The sequence below is a fragment of the Notolepis coatsorum genome (assembly GCF_963971535.1).
Source record: "Notolepis coatsorum genome assembly, chromosome: 6".
In the NCBI taxonomy this organism is placed as follows: domain Eukaryota; kingdom Metazoa; phylum Chordata; class Actinopteri; order Aulopiformes; family Paralepididae; genus Notolepis; species Notolepis coatsorum.
In genome coordinates, this window is record NC_140170.1 from 16,339,229 (window position 1) to 16,359,327 (window position 20,099).

Consider the following 20,099-nt stretch of genomic DNA (forward strand, 5'->3'; position numbering starts at 1 on the left):
CCATGCTGCTTTTTCTGTCCATCTTCCTAGAAAGGAAACGGTTCCGTGTAGATATTTGTAGGAGTTGGTATGTAGAATGAAGTAGGTGCTTAAAGATGATGACCTTTTAACCTTTCTCTCTGCACACTCCAGGCAGGTGGGGTGCTGGGGGCACACAAGTACAATTAGGAAACAATATTGGCACAATGCAATTTGGATCTGAAATTTGGATTTAAAGGTGCTATAGGTAACATTCAGCCACTAGATGTCGCACTAGAGCACCAGCATGTCATTTATCCAATCGGGTGCATTCCACGTGGGGAAATGGGAAGTAGGGAGGGGATTCATTTTGGACCGTCAACATTTTTTAAATGACAAATTCATCCATCAAGAATTATTTTGGGCGATGGCTATTTTATTCTGCACCTTTCTAAAAGCTCTGTGGATGTATTATTAATAAATAAAGGATTACTAGATAAAATTGTTAAATATAGCACCTTTAATTCTCCGGTCCGGGGTGTATATTATTGTGTGTATTTTATGATTCCTTTTAACACTCCACCTGCCTAGCTCTTTGTGTTAATTCATTTTAGAGACCTTTACTAGAAGTAAATTTCTTCCATTCTAACCAGCATGTTTCTCCATGGATGGACAGAAAAAGCAGCTATGGCTGAGTTTGTTTGGCTCAGGGTCGGTAGTGTGGTAGTGTGGTAGTGAAAGGGTTAACCTTCTGTAGTGTGTTGGGCTCCGTGTCGGTAGTGTGGTAGTGAAAGGGTTAACCTTCTGTAGTGTGTTGGGCTCCGTGTCGGTAGTGAAAGGGTTAACCTTCTGTAGTGTGTTTTGGCTCCGGGTCGGTAGTGTGGTAGTGAAAGGGTTAACAGTCTGTAGGGTGTTGGGCTCCCGGTCGGTAGTGAAAGGGTTAACCGGGTCGGTACAGCAGGTCACGTCTCAAACATCTCTACTCGTGGCCAGTGTAGGAAATGTACAAGGGCCTCACGAATCAAATAGTTCTGCCATATTTTCTGGAACAGGGGCAAAAACAAATGCCCCCAAACTATTCCCAGAAAATTATTCTCATTTTAATTCAGTAAACCAGTCATCTGCCACACGACAATATCCAAACGACATATTCATCTCGCCATGAAATGGTAAGTTTAACTTACGAAAACGTATATAGGATATATCTTTTTGGATCGGAAGTGAGGAAGATTTATTGCCCCAGAATTTCACTAAAAGCCCCTGGAAGTGGATCACGAGGTTCCTAAATGTCCCCCTGAGTATGTTTGTTGTCATTGAGCGTTACTTCCTGCTGAGGCGCTGCCTGTGACTCCTCCCTCGTCAGGTGACCTGTGACTCCTCCCTCGGCAGGTGACCACCAAGCGGGCCCAGGCCTGGTGTCAGAGCAAGAACAACATACCCTACTTCGAGACCAGCGCCAAAGAGGCCATCAACGTGGAGCAGGCCTTCCAGACGATCGCACGCAACGCCCTGAAGCAGGTGGGTCACTGGGGCTAGTCGCCACATGAATAATAATAATAATAATAATAATAATAATAATAATAATAATAATAATAATAATAATAATAATAATAATAATAATAATAATAATAATCATAATCATAATCATAATAATAATAATAATTGTAACTGAGGGGTTACAAAACCCTGACTGTATTAAAGATTGTGATAGATTAAACCACTGCTAGTTATGTACTTTAATTACTGGCCAGACAGTACATCAAATATAGATGGTGAACACCCACAAGAACACGGCATTGACACAGAAATACTATTATTATTAGGCAACGTCAGGTTACAGAATGAGAATTAGGGTCGCGCTTGTATGGCGAAGAATATACGTAAAGTCAGTCAAGAGCATAAGTCACTAAGAATAGCAGGAATCCTATGATGGGCCTAAGCTGACGCCACCTGTTGTATAGTAGCAATTATATAGGGCAACACCGGTACCAACTGGAGACAATGGGTTCCCTCCGGGGTGTAAGGCCTGGAGGGTAGAGGAATGTTCGGGTACTCCGTCTGAGTCAACGAGGAATAAAGAGACTCCAGGTACAGGAGTCGGTGCTTGTACTCCCTTGATCAGCAGACAAAAGCAATAGTTGTAATCCAAGATGCTCGACAGCATTGACGACAGCTAGCCAGCCCCGTCCCCGAGGCAGGCCCGAGTGGTAATCCTCACGAGGTTAAATCCCAAACGATAGTGGAAATCAACGGTGCTCTTCTCCGGTAGTCACGTCCCAAATCAATATAATCCAACCAGGAATGGTTCTGCAATCGCCGGCGCCGATTCTCCTGTGTACATGTCCAACGGTTCTCGCCTAGGACTCCTCGGGTGTGGGCGACGTATTTAGGCCACACAGCCTGGTTAAGTACACTAGCTAAAGACACGACGAACCGATGGGTAATGCTACACACGGAAGAACTGTGGCCGCACGATATACAATAAATGATCGACTATTGACTTCACATTAGATTAAGTCGAACTCAACGTTACTTCATTAAACTCTGACACTTTAACATTCTATTCGCACGCGGTTCTCAATGCTCTATTTAGACGCAAGGTTGCTCACTTCACTGCACGTTGACTCGTGGTGAAGGTGGGTAAGGTTTAGGTAAGGTACTGAATGAACTACTGCTGTTTACACCTGCGCCGTATTTATACTTAAGTGAATATCTAGTCCCAACCTCAGTCCTTGTCTCGTATTACTACGCTGACTCTGGGCATGTTCTGACATGCCTGCAGTTGTCTTTGAACTTGCCGTTGGGGGCTTGCGCGTTGGCGCCTGGGGGCGCTGTCCAATAGGAGAGCGAATATTACTCTGGTCTGTACGCAGGTAAAGGGATATTCCGTGTATATATATAAATAATATACAAAGTATATCAAACGATACATATATATATTCAGTTTAATCTGGCCCTTCACAACAATAATAATAATAATAATAATAATAATAATAATAATAATAATAATAATAATAATAATAATAATAATAATAATAATACACTTTTATTATAGCACTTTTCATACAAGGAATGCGGCTCAAAGTACTTTCACATTTCAGCACAAATAAAATGGAATAATACAAATAAAAATGTGAACGGATAAAACGATTTAAAGAAATAAAATGATGACCAAAAAAAAGTATATAAAGTAAATAATAAAAAGAGGTGTTGCTAATTATAAGCTAGATTTTCAACCAGATTTGGGCACCCTACAGCGTAACGGGTACAACCTGCGACAGACGACCTGAGGGCTCTGAGGGACATGTACATGGTGCATGTACTATTGATATAACCATAGCTTGCTAAATTTTCAACCGATTTTTTCAAACGGTTTGGTTTATTACAAATGTTATTAACGTGGCTATGATACAGGATGCTTGGACATGTTGAAATGATTTTCATATGAAAGTCCATTATTATAAGTATGCAGTATGATAACTACATCTCTGCCGTTTATAACAAACCAAACCGTTTGAAAATCGGTTGAAAATCGAGCAAGCTATGGTTATTTCAATAGTACGTGATGCACCATAGACATTCATGTTATGAGTAGGCGTGCTGCCTGTGGCAAGATGGCCGCCATGTGGCAACATCGGTCTCCATTGGCCGGCAGTGCGGGTGAGTCATCTAGCCTTTATGTCTATGCATAGAACATCAGGGAACCTGTGATGGAATACAGTCTGTATTAATTAATGTTTATTTTTTAAATGTAGCCAAGAGTAAATACTAGGGATGGGAATCGCCAGAGATCTTGTGATACGATACTATCGCGATACTTGAGCCGCGATACGATAGTATCGCGATACTCGATATATCGCGAATATTGCGATATTTATTTTTATTTTTTTATTATCGATTTTTTGTTGTTGTTTTTTTTAACTGCAAAGTAAAACTGTCAACATGTTTTATCTAATAAAATAAAGTTCAGTCTGTTCATCTCACTTCAATCATTTTTATTGCAGAACATGGTATTTTCTCAAGCAGACAGATATAAACACTGTAATCTGTGTTGCATGTACCTGACAAACTGAACTGTTTGTATTACAGTCATATTCCAACTTAACTGAATGCACATGTGTGTGTGTGAACTACTGTACTATTACAGGTATTGAAATGAACAATGCAACTTCCTTATACAAAACATTTAAAAAAATAAATAAAAAATGTATGAATAATTAAATATCGATACTTGGCATCCCTGTATCGATACAGTATCGCCATGCAAAGTATCGCGATACTACTACATATCGATTTCCCCCCCCACCCCTAGTAAATACCCTAGCCCTATCAAAACAACTGTCAAATTGTATATTTTCAGCACTACGTTTGTTTACCAATGATTTTAAGTGTTATTAGCGAAGTATGAGTTTATAAAAATCTCAGCGCATTGCATCTGAAACCGGATGATTTAGACGCGAGGAAATGACGCCGTCATGAAATCATTGTAGTCTTAAGAAAGAAGAGACAACCTCTTGAATCTTGAGACCCAGGGCTTTCGATGGACGTTGCGATTTCATAAAACTACACTACCCAGCTCACACCAGCCACTGTCCAAGCTGGAGCCGGCTGACGTGAAAATATTTTTGAATGGGTCGAACAAACCCGAACGTTATTGCCATAAAATACAATATATTTATTTCCCTTTCTGTGAACATCTAGAAAAAAAATGCTTCGCAATCTGGTGACAAATTACAGAGCTTTGGACATTATACAAAAGTAACTGTACTTACAGTAGATTTCATTCACAGTCTTTGCTGCCTTGTAACGGGTGCCTGGTGGTACTAAATCCAGACTTAACTCTGCCATTGGAAAGCTGAGATTTGGCCCGATGTATGACTTGGCCATAATAAGGTAATTTATAGGCCTGATATTCTATATTCATATTTCAAATTGCATGTGTCCGGATGGCAAAATTCTGTACTATATCTACAAGACCCCCTCCCCTGTAAATCATCTGTCCTTTATTCATTTGCTCTTTATTCATTAATTTTATCACGTCTGGTCAATGTTAGCATGGTGCTATTCACCGTCAAAGATGGGAAACAACATTATATATTATTAACAATATTATAATAATTTATATTATTTATTTGGTTCATTACAATTTACTAAAGCATAGTAACGGACACAATATGTCCGACACTGTGAATACATTCCCTGAGATCCATAGATGTCCCTAGATACCGAGAACATGCAAATGGACCTTGTAGAAGTGGAGCAATCTTCCATTTACTTGGGTATGTATTTCTAGGCGAATTTTCTGAAAATATGGCTTAAGAGGTTAAGACCTTTTTAATACCACTTAGAGCAACATTTAATACCAATTTCAAGCCCATACTAGCAAGAAAACACAGCGACACTGAACTGGCGGCTGCACTTGTGCGCCAATTTGAATTATTGCGTGTTCCACACAAGCTCTGGCCAGACGCACCGCTCTGTGAAACGATGTAGATGAAGAAACGGAGACGCCATGTCTCAGTTATACGCCAGCGGTCCCTATGAGACATGGTGTTGCCGTTTGCTATTCATTTACATAATTCCGTGGAGCTGTAATTAACGCAACACAAGGATTCAACGTCCCCGATGACATCACTGGAGCTCATAAAGACTGCAGGTTATTGCAGGAGGATGAAAGTCAAGTTAGACCGCGCTCACAATAGTTGACACTGGGTGCTGCAATCCCGAAGATATAAGTAGAAAAAAGCAGGAAGCCGGACCAGCACTCTCAGGTTTCGACAATTTTAATCGCAGCCGGATACAACAGACATGTTTCAGAACAGGTGTTCCTTCTTCAGTGTTAATGGCTAGCAATGTTAGTTTGAAAAGATGGTGGCTATGTACAAGGTGGGCAGGAAGTGACATCAAAACAGGTGTGCCTGGGATTACTGGTCAACTTTTACCCTAGGAAGGACATTATAATGTGAAGTCAATTCCAAAATTACAAAAATTACCAGAAACAAAATACATCTTCACCATAGCTAATAGGGCTAAATAAATGAGCCCATTGCAATATTTGCAAACCAAAAATTATCTTAAGATAAGAGCAGCAAAAACAGAAGAAAAAACAGAAGGAAAACATTTCCTCATTCGTAAAAACAATGATAATAATAATAATAATAATAATAATAATAATAATAATAATAATGTAATCATAATAATGATGGTAAAAGTCACTTATTATAGGAAACAGGTTAACACGTTCTCTTCATTCATTCCCCTTGGTTCAATGCAATTGAACAAATGGATATAATAACATTCACGTTGAAATAGCAGCTTATGCCTGTCTCCCCCTCTAGAGGGCGTGTTGAGCTCGAGTCCCATATATTTCAGATCGTTGACGGCATGTTTGCATTTAGAAAAATGTCGAGCTACAGATGACTTGACATCTAGATTTCTGACTGAACATTTGTCTTCACTGATTCTAGATTTAAAAGCTCTAGTTGTTTTACCCACATAAGAAAAATTGCACGGACATTTCAGCAGCTACACAAGATTTGAGGAATTACAAGTAATACGCCCTTTAACACATGATTTATTTATTTTAAATAACACAGTGACTTTTCCTTTTTGATAACAAAGTCTAGTGCTGGTTGAGCATATGCATACTCTGTGCATCCCCTTAACAATTGTGTGTATTGAGCTGTACTGTATTGTACCCATTCTGCAATCTGTTAATAACATTTTCAATCAATCAATCAATACTTTATGTTGATGGCCTTTGTCTATAATGTGGCCACAAAAATAGAATTATTTTGTTTGTTTGCACTAAGTTAATACTTTGACAAATGTTGCCTATATTTTTCAGTCAGTTCGGTCTTTGTGTGCCAAACATTATTTAAGGCAAACCGCTGTAAACCTTTTTTTACCAAATAAATGAGAAGCATGTTTAAATCAGCAATGCCCCTCTTGCTGTACCAAAATCTCTCCTAGCTCTAACAGTCACTGTCAAAACAATGTGCCTGATGTCAAACTGCCTCATTCTTTCAGTTTTTGCATGACTACGTCCTTGAGAATAACTGAAAAGTTGGATTATTTTTAGGCTACGTTTAGACGAGCGTTTTGGGATGGAAGTCTGAACAGAAACCGCAAAAGTCGTCTTGCGGTTTCACTTTTAATTTTGCGTTTAGACCAGCGTTTTGGGGTGGAATTCTCCGTGCAGACGAGGCTGTAACGACGGAGCCCCGCTGTCACACGATTGGCGCATATGTCACATGACGTGCTGTGAAGACCCGCCCTACTCTGCCTCTGATTCGCAGACTGTGGATGGGGAATGTGATTGGACCAAAGCAGAGTCACTCACAGACATTGGGTCCAGTCACGCCGCGGGACAGATTCTTGTGTATTTAACCCTTTCACTGCCACACGACAGCCGGTTGTGTGATAGTAAAGGGTTAACCTTCTGTCGTGTGGCAGTGAAAGGGTTAAAAGTACTGCCAATGTAGCCTTCAGGTGATCGCCATGGATAGAATCAGACATGCTTTGTTTACGCTTCTAGGCTACTGACGGCGCTGGCGCATGCCTGTGATGTAAGCAGTACACGCGACCAGAGCCGTGACAAACCTTTCGTCATCGTTTTATGCGGTTTGACAGTTTAGATGAGAGCGCAAAGGTTTAGCGTTTCTAGGAATTCCACCCTGGAAGGTAGTCTCACTTTTTTGCGGTTTCACCCCGTAAAAACGCCGTTTCCGTATAAACGAAAGGCACATCCGAAAAAATATTTTTGCGGATTCACCTGCTAGCGTTTCCGTCTAAACGGGGCCGGCTATATATCTTATGCTGATGTACAGTATGGTATTTTTGAAGTGTTACATTTAAAAAAATAAAAATAAAGAACTATGTATATCGAACCGAACCGAAAACCGAGACAGACCAAAACCGTGATACGAACCGAACCGTGAATTTTGTGAACCGTTCCACCCCTAGAATGTATATATACGGTATACACAGCACTATAGGGAGGTGTGGTGGTTACTTCCTGGTCTATAGGGAGGTGTAGTGGTTACTTCCTGGTCTATAGGGAGGTGTAGTGGTTACTTCCTGGTCTATAGGGAGGTGTAGTGGTTACTTCCTGGTCTATAGGGAGGTGTAGTGGTTACTTCCTGGTCTATAGGGAGGTGTAGTGGTTACTTCCTGGTCTATAGGGAGGTGTAGCGGTTACTTCCTGGTCTATAGGGAGGTGTAGCGGTTACTTCCTGGTCTATAGGGAGGTGTAGTGGTTACTTCCTGGTCTATAGGGAGGTGTAGTGGTTACTTCCTGGTCTATAGGGAGGTGTAGTGGTTACTTCCTGGTCTATAGGGAGGTGTAGTGGTTACTTCCTGGTCTATAGGGAGGTGTAGTGGTTACATACTGGTCTATAGGGAGGTGTAGTGGTTACTTCCTGGTCTATAGGGAGGTGTAGTGGTTACTTCCTGGTCTATAGGGAGGTGTAGTGGTTACATCCTGGTCTATAGGGAGGTGTAGTGGTTACTTCCTGGTCTATAGGGAGGTGTAGTGGTTACTTCCTGGTCTATAGGGAGGTGTAGTGGTTACTTCCTGGTCTATAGGGAGGTGTAGTGGTTACATCCTGGTCTATAGGGAGGTGTAGTGGTTACTTCCTGGTCTATAGGGAGGTGTAGTGGTTACGTCATTGCCGTTTTTCGTGTTCCACCCTCTGTCCAACCCAATGCATTTCCCCCATTGCCCATTTCTAAATCGTCTCGTTTAAAACAAATAAAGCATTAACGTTGGCATGGTGTACCTTTCATCCACAATCTATAGCTCAACGTGAAAATATTCGCAATTAATCATTAAAAAAAAATCGCCGAATTTTATTTCAATCAAAAATGCTTAAACAATAATGTTAGTGATCGAAGGGAACTCATCTTGTGCAAAAGTGGAACGTTTTTCAAATTCCATGAGGCAGAATTGTTACAATAGCCAATAATCCATTTTCCCAACGATAAATCCCTGTACGGGTGGAACAACCAGTGACGTGAGACCACACCTCCCTATTGTTCCTGCTATACAGGGTGGTCTGGGTGTAGACTCGTACTTGTGATGATCCCCATCTCTCCCTCTCTCTCCCCCCCCCCTCCTCTCCCCCCCCCCCCCCCCCCCCCCCCCCCCCCCCCCCTCCTCTCTCTCCTCCCCCCCCCCCCCCCCCCCCAGGAGACGGAGGTGGAGCTGTACAATGAGTTCCCGGAGCCCATCAAGCTGGACCGCGGCGACCGGGGCGCGGCCCTCTGCAGAGAGGACCTGCTGCTGAGGAGGACCTGCACTCGCATCTTCTCTCCCTGGCTCTTTCTGGAGCCCCCCTCGGCCGCGTGGCGTGTCCCCCCCCCCCCCCCCCCCCCCCCTGCGGGGGACTTCATGCTGGTCTTCCTCGCTGCCCACACACTATAACAGCACCCTCCCCCCCCGAGACCATGCGAGAGAGAAGAATGACCTCAGTCCCCCTGACTTGATATTCTGCCCCCCCCCCCCCCCCCTCTCTCTCTCACATCGAGGGGGCGAGTTGGACCCGTGTCCTGAGGGTACGACCGGGACCCCTGTGTGATGTGAGGCGGTGTCGGCGTCCTCTCCTCCCTCCGCACCTCGGAGTGACGTGTTGCTTTGTTGTCGCCTCTGTTGCTTGTCAAACTAGAACTAATCGAGCAGAGATATCGTTATTTTTATTTTTTATTTTTTTATGCCGATCTAAAGCTTATGTTTGTTTATTTGGCACTTTTGTTGTTTCTCTTGTTGCCTTTAAACGTCACTAACCACAGAGGGATGATGACGTCCACCGCTGTGCACCTCAGAACCTCCTCTCTCCTCTCTCTCCTCTCCTCTCCTCTCCTCTCCTCTCCTCTCCTCTCTCCTCCTCTCCTCTCCTCTCCTCCTCTCCTCTCCTCTCCCCGAGGACCCTCCTCCTCTCCTCTCCTCTCCTCTCCTCTCCTCTCCTCTCCTCTCCTCTCCTCTCCTCTCCTCTCCTCCTCTCCTCTCCTCTCCTCTCCTCTCCTCTCCTCCTCTCCTCTCCCTCCTCCTCTCCTCTCCTCTCCTCTCCCTCCTCCTCTCCTCTCCTCTCCTCTCCCTCCTCCTCTCCTCTCCTCTCCTCATCCTCTCCCTCCTCCTCTCCTCCTCTCCTCTCCTCTCCTCTCCCCGAGGACCCGCCTCCTCTCCTCTCCTTCTCTCCTCTCCTCCTCTCTCTCCTCTCTCCTCTCCTCCTCTCTCTCCTATCTCCTCTCCTCCTCTCCTCTCCTCACCTCACCTCTCCTCCTCTCTCTCCTCTCCTCCTCTCCTCCTCTCCTCTCCTCTCCTCTCCCCTCCTCTCATCTTCTCCTCTCCTCCTCCTCTCTCTCCTCCCCTCTCCTCTCCTCTCTTTCCTCCTCTCCTCTCCTCTCCTCTCCTCTCCTCCTCTCTCTCCTCCTCTCCTCTCTCTCCTCCTCTCCTCCTGTCCTCTCCTCCTCTCCTCTCCTCTCCTCTCCTCTCCTCCTCTCTTCTCTCCTCTCCTCTCCTCCTCTCCTCCTCTCCTCTCCTCCTCTCCCCTCCTCTTCTCTTCCTCTGCTCCTCCTCTTCTCCCCTCTCCTCTCCTCCCCTCCTCTCCTCTCCTCTCTCTCCTCCTCTCCTCTCTCCTCTCCTCTCCTCTCCTCTCCTCTCCTCTCCTCTCTCTCCTCTCCTCCTCTCCTCCCCTCCTCTCCTCCCTCTCCTCTCTCTCCTCTCCTCCTCTCCTCCCCTCTCCTCTCCTCTCTCTCCTCTCCTCTCCTCTCTCTCCTCTCCTCCTCTCCTCCCCTCCTCTCCTCTCCGGTCCCCAGGGACCACACCTCCCCGCAGGTCGCTGCTCGTGTTACCCGTGTCTGAGGTCGGGTCGACAGGGTTCATATGAACCTTACGCTGCAGAAGAAAACCCTCCGTCGACCAAAAAGGAAAAGAGCTGACGACCACAACGGTGTAAATCATGGATCGATTCCCCCCCCTGAGATGTTAATAATACCGCTAGCTTTTTCTGTGTCATATTACTCTCATAACTACTACAACTATATCGTTGTCCCCGTGTTGTGTCCTTATTGTCAGGCCGTTTATTCTTTTATCCAATGCTGTGAAATCACAATTATGTCACAAACGCTTCTCAAACCACCGGCCCTCTGTTGGCGTCCCCGGTTGAGGAAAACCAAACAGCCGATCGATAAGTCACGTGTTTTAGTCGACGAATCATAATTAGTTGATTTATTTGATAAAATCTGTGAAATTGTGTTAATTGGTTGATTTAATCTATTTGAAATCAGAAATTGTGTTTTCCACACGCAATCGATGCAGAAGGACCTTAATAAATCTTGTGCTTCCCAGAGATGTGCCTATTATCCCCCCCCCCCCCCCCCCCCCCCCCCCCAAACAAATCAACTAATCGATTAACGAAGTCTTGGTCGTCTTAAGACGGAACCAACCAACTAATTGATTATGAGGGGACGCCCTAGTCCTGTGTCTGTTATTGCTCTCTCTCTCTCTCTCTCTCTCTCATCTCTCTCTCTCTCTCTCTCTCTCTCTCTCTCTCTCTCTCTAGGGACACCAGATTGTGTTGGTCGGTACAGAGAGACACCAGATTGTGTTGGTCGGTACAGATACATCAGATTGTGTTGGTTGGTACAGAGAGACACCAGATTGTGTTGGTCGGTACAGATACATCAGATTGTGTTGGTTGGTACAGAGAGACACCAGATTGTGTTGGTCGGTACAGAGAGAGACATCAGATTGTGTTGGTCGGTACAGAGAGAGACACCAGATTGTGTTGGTCGGTACAGAGAGAGACACCAGATTGTGTTGGTCGGTACAGAGAGAGACACCAGATTGTGTTGGTCGGTACAGAGAGAGACACCAGATTGTGTTGGTCGGTACAGACAGAGACACCAGATTGTGTTGGTCGCTACAGAGACACCAGATTGTGTTGGTCGCTACAGAGAGACACAAGGCTGAACAGATAAATATGGTCGTCCCGTCTTTCTGTCAGAAGCAGCTGTGAGATTATTTGCCCTGGTATTACTCGTTTTCCTTCTAGAATGAATCACAGCGATGCCAATGATGTTGTCAAAAGAATTGGGATGTCAACTAATAAAGGTCTTGAATATATATCCCCAGTGTTGCATCGTGTTGTTGTCACCGGCAACGCTCAGGTGTTTATAAATGTATTATTATAAATTAGCTTATTCTAAATGTATTATTATTAATTATCGTATTATTATAAATGTATTATAATTTAGCTTATTATTCTAGATAGAACTACAGTGCAGTCCGTTCAGTCTCTATTACAGTGAAACATGTGTTGTTTTTGGTTCTGTATTCCATCAGATTTGAAATGGAATGACGAGGTGAAAGTGACAGTTTCATCTTTCATTTGAGAGGATTCATCCATATTGGGTGAACTGTGAAGGAATTGTAGCCCGTTTTATACCATGCTGCATTTTAGGGGATCAAAGGTCATTTAAATTCACTTAACCTGTTCCACACGTGGTGAAAATCCGCCTAAAATATATACCTAGGTAAATGGAATATTGGTCCACTTCTACAAGGGCTATTTGCATGTTCTTGGTATCTAGGTACATCTATGCACCTCAGGGAATGTATTCACAGTGTCCGAAATATTGTGTCTATTACTAGGCTTGCTTAAATTGTGGTGAAACAAAGAAGAATATGAATTATGATTTTTCTTTGCATCTTTGACAGTGAAGAACACCATGATAATAATGACCAAAAACTGCCACTGATCTCGTTCAGTACCTTCTTGAGATCACGTGTACAAAAAATCTAAGGAAATTAATAAAGGGAAGATGATTCAACCGAAGGTTCTGTAGATACAGTACTGAATTCTCTCATCCGGACCAATACATTTGAAATATTACTATAGAATATGATGCTTATACATTACCTTATTATAGCCAATTCGCACATTTATATATATATATACATATATTATCTTTCAAATGCCAGAGTTCAATTTGGATTTAGTATCACCAGGCGTGCATAAGAACAGATAATGAAATCTACTGTAATCTACTGTACTTTTTAATTTTCCCCACAGTGCAACTGTTTTGAAACTAATTTCAGATCTAATTGTTGCTACATGCTAACAATATGGAGGAGAAACTAACTGCGTTTCAATATTTTTCAAAAACTTTACTATTTGTGGCTTATTATCGCGAATCATAACAGTTATTGATATGATTCATTCAGAACGCTGAACTTTGAAACCCCACAGTATCTGACAGGAAGTGTAGTTCGGAAAAATTCCAACGCTGGTCGACAGCTATGCATCCGCTCTACATAATGGCTGCAAAAAGACTACAATTCCCATGGTTCAAAATTTCCATTTACGTTTCCGTCTTGCATAGACTTAAAAAAAATCGAAAACTTTAAACTATCTAATGGCACTTTTAACCTATTGCTAAACTAACGTATAGGTGATAATATACATTCTACATGCTTTTGTGACATGTTAGTGATGTTAATACTTGAAAACGTTTGATTAAAAAATCGCAACTTAAATGCAACACTCTGAAAAATATTGATTTATGACCAGATGTCATTTTTGGGTCAGTACCGACCCCGTGGGGTGGAACAGGTTTTAAATAAAGTTGTCATAGTTCATATTTTACTATCATGATTACCTAGAATCTGTGACCCCTAGGGGTGGGAATCACCAGTTTCATCATGATACGATACGATATCGATTCTTTGGACAACGATACGATATTTGCCGATATCACAAAGTCTCTCACGATACAATACGATACGATTAGATTCAGGTGCCTGCAATCGATATGAGATGATATCATATGCCCATTTAACACAATCAGTAACATTTAGATCAACAAAAAAAAGGTAATGAAAATATCATTTGACATTTGTATTTTTGAGCTCTTCCAGACATTTAAAGGAAAATCAATCTATTGTTTTTAATACAAATAGACCTCCTGTTCACTGTAAAGTGCCACGTTTTTATATATTGAGCTTTAAACTTTAAGCTACATTTTTTGGAACTCAAAACTCACAACCTCCCTCTCCCAAACCGTTCCTACAACAATTTGTTGATGTTGCATGATCATGTACAGGCCTACATTTATTATGTATTATATTGTTTATGTTTAAATAACATTTAAACATCAAACTCCTCTGACCTCATCTGGTCTTTCCAAAGACGCGCGCACACACACACACACAGAAAGGGAGAATGCTATGCTGTAACATCTACACACACGGAGCTACTGCTGTTGTTCTTGGGCGGATATGAGACTCGCCACAGGATCTTCAAAATAAGAGTATCGATATGAATCGATCTTATTACATCGATCCGATTCGATTGTTGATAATTACATCGATCTGGATCGATGTATCGTCCCACCCCTAGTGACCCCGCCTTCAGAATACTCTCACTGTGTGGGAGATGGAGATGATTTCTGATTGTTATTTTGTCCAGTGCTTGACGGTTCAAAGAAAAACAAATCAGCGCCCTCCTGTGGCTAGAGGTGAGAGTGCTGATCAGCGCCCTCCTGTGGCTATAGGTGAGAGCGCAGATAGCTGATCAGCGCCCTCCTGTGGCTATAGGTGAGAATGCAGATAGTTGATCAGCGCCCTCCTGTGGCTATAGGTGAGAGTGCAGATAGCTGATCAGCGCCCTCCTGTGGCTATAGGTGAGAGTGCAGATAGCTGATCAGCGCCCTCTTGTGGCTATAGGTGAGTGTGCAGATAGCTGATCAGCGCCCTCCTGTGGCTATAGGTGAGAGCACAGATAGCTGATCAGTGCCCTCCTGTGGCTATAGGTGAGAGTGCAGATAGCTGATCAGCGCCCTCCTGTGGCTAGAGGTGAGAGTGCGGATAGCTGCATTTTCAGTTACTTTTATGCCAGTTCACAAAAACGACCAGTCCATTATTTTTTACAGCTGTCTATCATCATCATAGATTAGATTCAAATGTATTGTCTTCATGCAGCACAAGTAGAGTACAATGAAAACAAGTTTGTCATCCAACCAGAGTGCCAATGTAACAGTAAAGTGCAATAGTAATATACAATGTACAGGTGATTTAAACTGGGTATAAACTTTATAAATCAGTACTACTGAGTAATGGTGCTAATCAGATGTAGGTACAGAGTTGTAGTATTAATATGTACAGTGATACAGGTATACAAACACTATGGTTAGTCATACTGGCCAGCAGCGTAACTAGTAAGAGTAGGTAAGGGATATGTACAGATATAGTATCTACAGATATGTAAAAATGGAGGTATGTACAGACGGATGTGGATATATATGTAAGCATTATTGTATGCTATTATACAGAGTTATATGGGTTATATGCAGGTGTATAAGTAGGTATATAGAAGGATTATATCTGGGTATATTCAGACAGATATGGATATAATATGCAGTAAATAAAAATGTATAATAACGGTATATAGAGCACTATTTTACATGCTATCATACAGACTTATATGGGTAGACTAGTATGAGGTAGGTAGTTGTGACAGGACAGTGAAAGCAAGGGGTAAGTATAAATTGAGTATAGGCAACATCATCATCATAGAGTTGTGACCTACATACATATAAAAAAAAATCTAGAAAAGACATAACATAATTAATTAATAAAATGATGAATTAATATTCACAACTATGTACTTGTGAATATTAATCTACATGGAAAATGTAGTAACGTTACAGGGTTATGTCTTCTAAAAAAAAATGTTTAGCCACCATCATCAATTATTGTCGCCACCTGGCTGCGTCAGTTCCGGTGTGTGTGACGTCACAGAGGGACTTCCGGCTCCACCCACAGTGAAATGGTAAGAAGATGCTTCTCATTTATATATTATTATTATTATTATTATTATTATTATACTAACAAACAGCACGACGCCACACACATTGAAACGGCTCGCAGTTAATTTGCGAGCACAAGTGTAAACATAACGCGTGTGTTTAAAGCTCGTGTTGTCGCTGTGACGTCTATCTTGTTGGTGACATCAGTAGCAGCTAGCTAGCTGACAGCTAAAGGAGCTAACTGTTAGCTAGCTGGTCAGTGGTCACTTCTGAACCCTGACCCCGAAGACACCGGCATCTTCTGAACCCTGACCCCGAAGACACCTCGCATCTCGGACAGCGTTAAGGTGCAAACGGCTGGTTTGTCACAGATAATATCATGATCTCATCACTAACGTTAGCTGTGTTGATGTTGGGCACATCTGGCTCCGAGTCACTGACGTCACCTGTGCTGCTGGATAGATTGATTGATTGATTGATTGATTGAACATTGTATTTAACAGATTGCAGAATGGGTACAATACAGTACGGCTCAATACACACAATTGTTAAGGGGATGCAGACCAGAGAAAGACTTTCGTCTTGTTTACATCAGGGTCCCCCATTTTCAATTCATCAATGGACCGGCTGATTTCTTGTTCAATTAGATTAGATTAAAATGTATTGTCATCATTATATATACAGCACAACGCAGATACGAACATATAGCCTGTTGTTACCGTCGGTTGTGTGATAGTAAAGGGTTAACCTTCTGTTGTGTGGCAGTGAAAGGGTGAACCGGCTGTCGTGTGGCAGTGAAAGGGTTAACCTTATGTCGTGTGGCAGTGAAAGGGTTAACACCGGCTGTCGTGTGGCAGTGAAAGGGTTAACCTTCTGTCGTGTGGCAGTGAAAGGGTTAACCGGCTGTCGTGTGGCAGTGAAAGGGTTAACCTTCTGTCGTGTGGCAGTGAAAGGGTTAACACCGGCTGTCGTGTGGCAGTGAAAGGGTTAACCTTCTGTCGTGTGGCAGTGAAAGGGTTAACTGGCTGTCGTGTGGCAGTGAAAGGGTTAACCGGCTGTCGTGTGGCAGTGAAAGGGTTTTAAACCGGCTGTCGTGTGGCAGTGAAAGGGTTTTAAACCGGCTGTCGTGTGGCAGTGAAAGGGTTAATCTTCTGTGTATTGTCACAGTGAAAGGGTTAACCGTTTTCGTAGTGTGCCAGTGAAAGGGTTAAAACAACGCTTTTTCTGTAGACTTGTGGCATTGGTCACTCATCACCATCATCATCACCATCATCATCATCATCATCATCATCATCATCATCATCATCATCATCATCACCATCATCATCACTATGGCTTCTCAAAGAGAACAACGCCAGACTCTCCCACTTGGATCGAATTGGTCGCTCACGTAATGTTTCTACATCAGAAACTGAGTTATATTTCATTAAATGTTTTCAGTGCCAGCGCACCCTCGTTGTTTATGTTTATCTATCCCAGGGGTCGGCAACCTGCGGCTCTTTAGCCAATCAACTGCGGCTCCCTGGCCCAAAAAAAAGAAAAAATTGTTAAGGGGATGCAGACCAGAGAAAGACTTTCGTCTTGTTTACATCAGGGTCCCCCATTTTCAATTCATCAATGGACCGGCTGATTTCTTGTTCAATTAGATTAGATTAAAATGTATTGTCATCATTATATATACAGCACAACGCAGATACGAACATATAGCCTGTTGTTACCGTCGGTTGTGTGATAGTAAAGGGTTAACCTTCTGTCGTGTGGCAGTGAAAGGGTGAACCGGCTGTCGTGTGGCAGTGAAAGGGTTAACCTTCTGTCGTGTGGCAGTGAAAGGGTTAACACCGGCTGTCGTGTGGCAGTGAAAGGGTTAACCTTCTGTCGTGTGGCAGTGAAAGGGTTAACCGGCTGTCGTGTGGCAGTGAAAGGGTTAACCTTCTGTCGTGTGGCAGTGAAAGGGTTAACACCGGCTGTCGTGTGGCAGTGAAAGGGTTAACCTTCTGTTGTGTGGCAGTGAAAGGGTTAACTGGCTGTCGTGTGGCAGTGAAAGGGTTAACCGGCTGTCGTGTGGCAGTGAAAGGGTTTTAAACCGGCTGTCGTGTGGCAGTGAAAGGGTTTTAAACCGGCTGTCGTGTGGCAGTGAAAGGGTTAATCTTCTGTGTATTGTCACAGTGAAAGGGTTAACCGTTTTCGTAGTGTGCCAGTGAAAGGGTTAAAACAACGCTTTTTCTGTAGACTTGTGGCATTGGTCACTCATCACCATCATCATCATCATCACCATCATCATCATCATCATCATCATCATCATCATCATCACCATCATCATCACTATGGCTTCTCAAAGAGAACAACGCCAGACTCTCCCACTTGGATCGAATTGGTCGCTCACGTAAAGTTTCTACATCAGAAACTGAGTTATATTTCATTAAATGTTTTCAGTGCCAGCGCACCCTCGTTGTTTATGTTTATCTATCCCAGGGGTCGGCAACCTGCGGCTCTTTAGCCAATCAACTGCGGCTCCCTGGCCCAAAAAAAAGAAAAAAAATATTGAAATTTTTGTTTTTAATTTTTTTTTGTTCTCTTATTTTGGAGATCGATGTCATACACTGAAATGAAAAAATATTTAGTCAACAAAAATATTTCATCAACTCAAACAGTACGTCACACAAGTGGCTGGTCTTGAGTTTCCGACCCCCCAGTAAGCTAACCATGGATAAATCCAAAAAAAGGAAAGTCTGAGGAAAATAGAGGGTTTAATTCAGCGTGGACAGATTAATTTGCTTTCACGACTAACGATGCAGGCTTACCTGTATGCTAGGCTTGGGCGGTATCATTTTTTTCATACGTTATACCTTGCTGACATAATACCCCGGTATACGGTATATGACGGTATGACTTTCATTTTCATACAACAAAATCACGGTGCTACTATCGTTAGCTCTCAGAAGGTAGCCAGAAGCCTGCAGCATCCTAGTACTACTATCGTTAGCTCTCAGAATGGTAGCCAGAAGCCTGCAGCATCCTAGTACTAGTATCGTTAGCTCTCAGAACGGTAGCCAGTTAGCCTGCAGCACCCTAGTACTAGTAACGTTAGTATTGTGTATTCAAAAACGCACCGGACTGCGACGTAACGTTTTACCGTTTATTTGCTTGCTCCACCAGTCCACAACAACACACACGTCAACTCTCGTTACCACACCGCTTTATGGTATTTTCACAGCACTGTCGCAACATTACTGTAAAACGTGAACACCGTTGTGATCCACATACACAACAGTTAGCTCTCAGAATAGCCAGTTAGCCCGCAGCACCAGCAACGGTAAGCGTGTCTCATTTAATTTCCACCACTGAAGCGGGTGTGTAGACAACCAGCTCTGCGTGTGCTCGCTCCACTAGTGAGGACTGGTCTCGCCCTCTGCCAGTGCTGGCGCGTGTGTGCACTACAACCAACCACTGTCAAAACTCTGTTTCAGTGTGAAACGCATCTGTGATTTTGACGGTATTGATTTTCAATACCGTCAGGATTTCTAAATACCCTGGTATACCGTAATACCGTCATACCGCCCAAGCCTACTGTATGCCTGATATGTGGTGCGAAATTTGCGAACAACGAAAAATTTACTTTTTATTTTATAGATTTTCCACAAATAAGGGAAGGACTCAAATAGAGCTGCATAGTTCAGGGTTGTATTTCAAAGTAGGTCTACAGATGCCAGTGTTTTTTCTCCTTTTCTGTGTTTTATTTCAAAGTAGGTCTACACATGGTAGTCTTTTTTCAAAGTGGACTACTTTTTATTTTATAAATGTTCCACAAATAAGGGAAGGACTCAAATATACCTGAATAGTTCAGGGTTTTATTTCAAAGTCGGTCTACAGACACCAGTGTTTTGTCTCCTCTTCTGTGTTTTATTTAAAAATAGGTCTACACAGCCAGTATTTTTTCTCCTCTTCATAAGAGTTTGAGGTTTTCCTTTGTTATAACGGGTAAAAACAGCAATAAAAAGTCAAATCTTCTATTTGTTGCTTTATAATTCCATTAATGCAACAAACTGTGTGCTATAAGTATAAAGTATAATAAATCGCAAATTACTTTGGGTATGCAATTGTCAGGTGTTTTATACTAAATGTGGGGTATGCTTGGGGATATATAAAACGTTATACACTGTGTTATCTTCATTTGAAGGGTAATAGGTTGTGCGGCTCCCTGAGCATTTTATTTTGTGGGACGGGGGAAAAGTGGCTCTTTTGATAGTAAAGGCTGCTGACCAAGGAGAAGTGAAACTAGAGTGGGAGGAGGAGGTGTGTTGGAACTATTTCTGTCCACTTCTGGCCAGACCAGC

At 42.7% G+C, this 20,099-nt stretch overlaps 2 protein-coding genes across 2 annotated transcripts in view; both read left to right on the forward strand.

Moving 5' to 3' along the window:
- Positions 1-9,245, forward strand: part of LOC311230476 (ras-related protein rab7-like) — a gene marked incomplete at its 3' end in the record, with an annotated part of 59,344 nt that extends 50,099 nt beyond the window's left edge. The window contains 3 exon segments of the mRNA XM_084316768.1: positions 1,348-1,476; positions 9,149-9,211; positions 9,213-9,245. Coding sequence (XP_084172894.1) covers positions 1,348-1,476; positions 9,149-9,211; positions 9,213-9,245 — 225 coding nt within the window.
- A 6,497-nt stretch (positions 9,246-15,742) lies between these two features.
- LOC311230577 (actin-related protein 2/3 complex subunit 4-like) overlaps positions 15,743-20,099 on the forward strand; it is a 19,302-nt gene continuing 14,945 nt past the window's right edge. Inside the window, exon 1 of the mRNA XM_084316894.1 lies at positions 15,743-15,788. Coding sequence (XP_084173020.1) covers positions 15,786-15,788 — 3 coding nt within the window. The 5' untranslated portion in view covers positions 15,743-15,785. The remainder of the gene's footprint in view (positions 15,789-20,099) is intronic.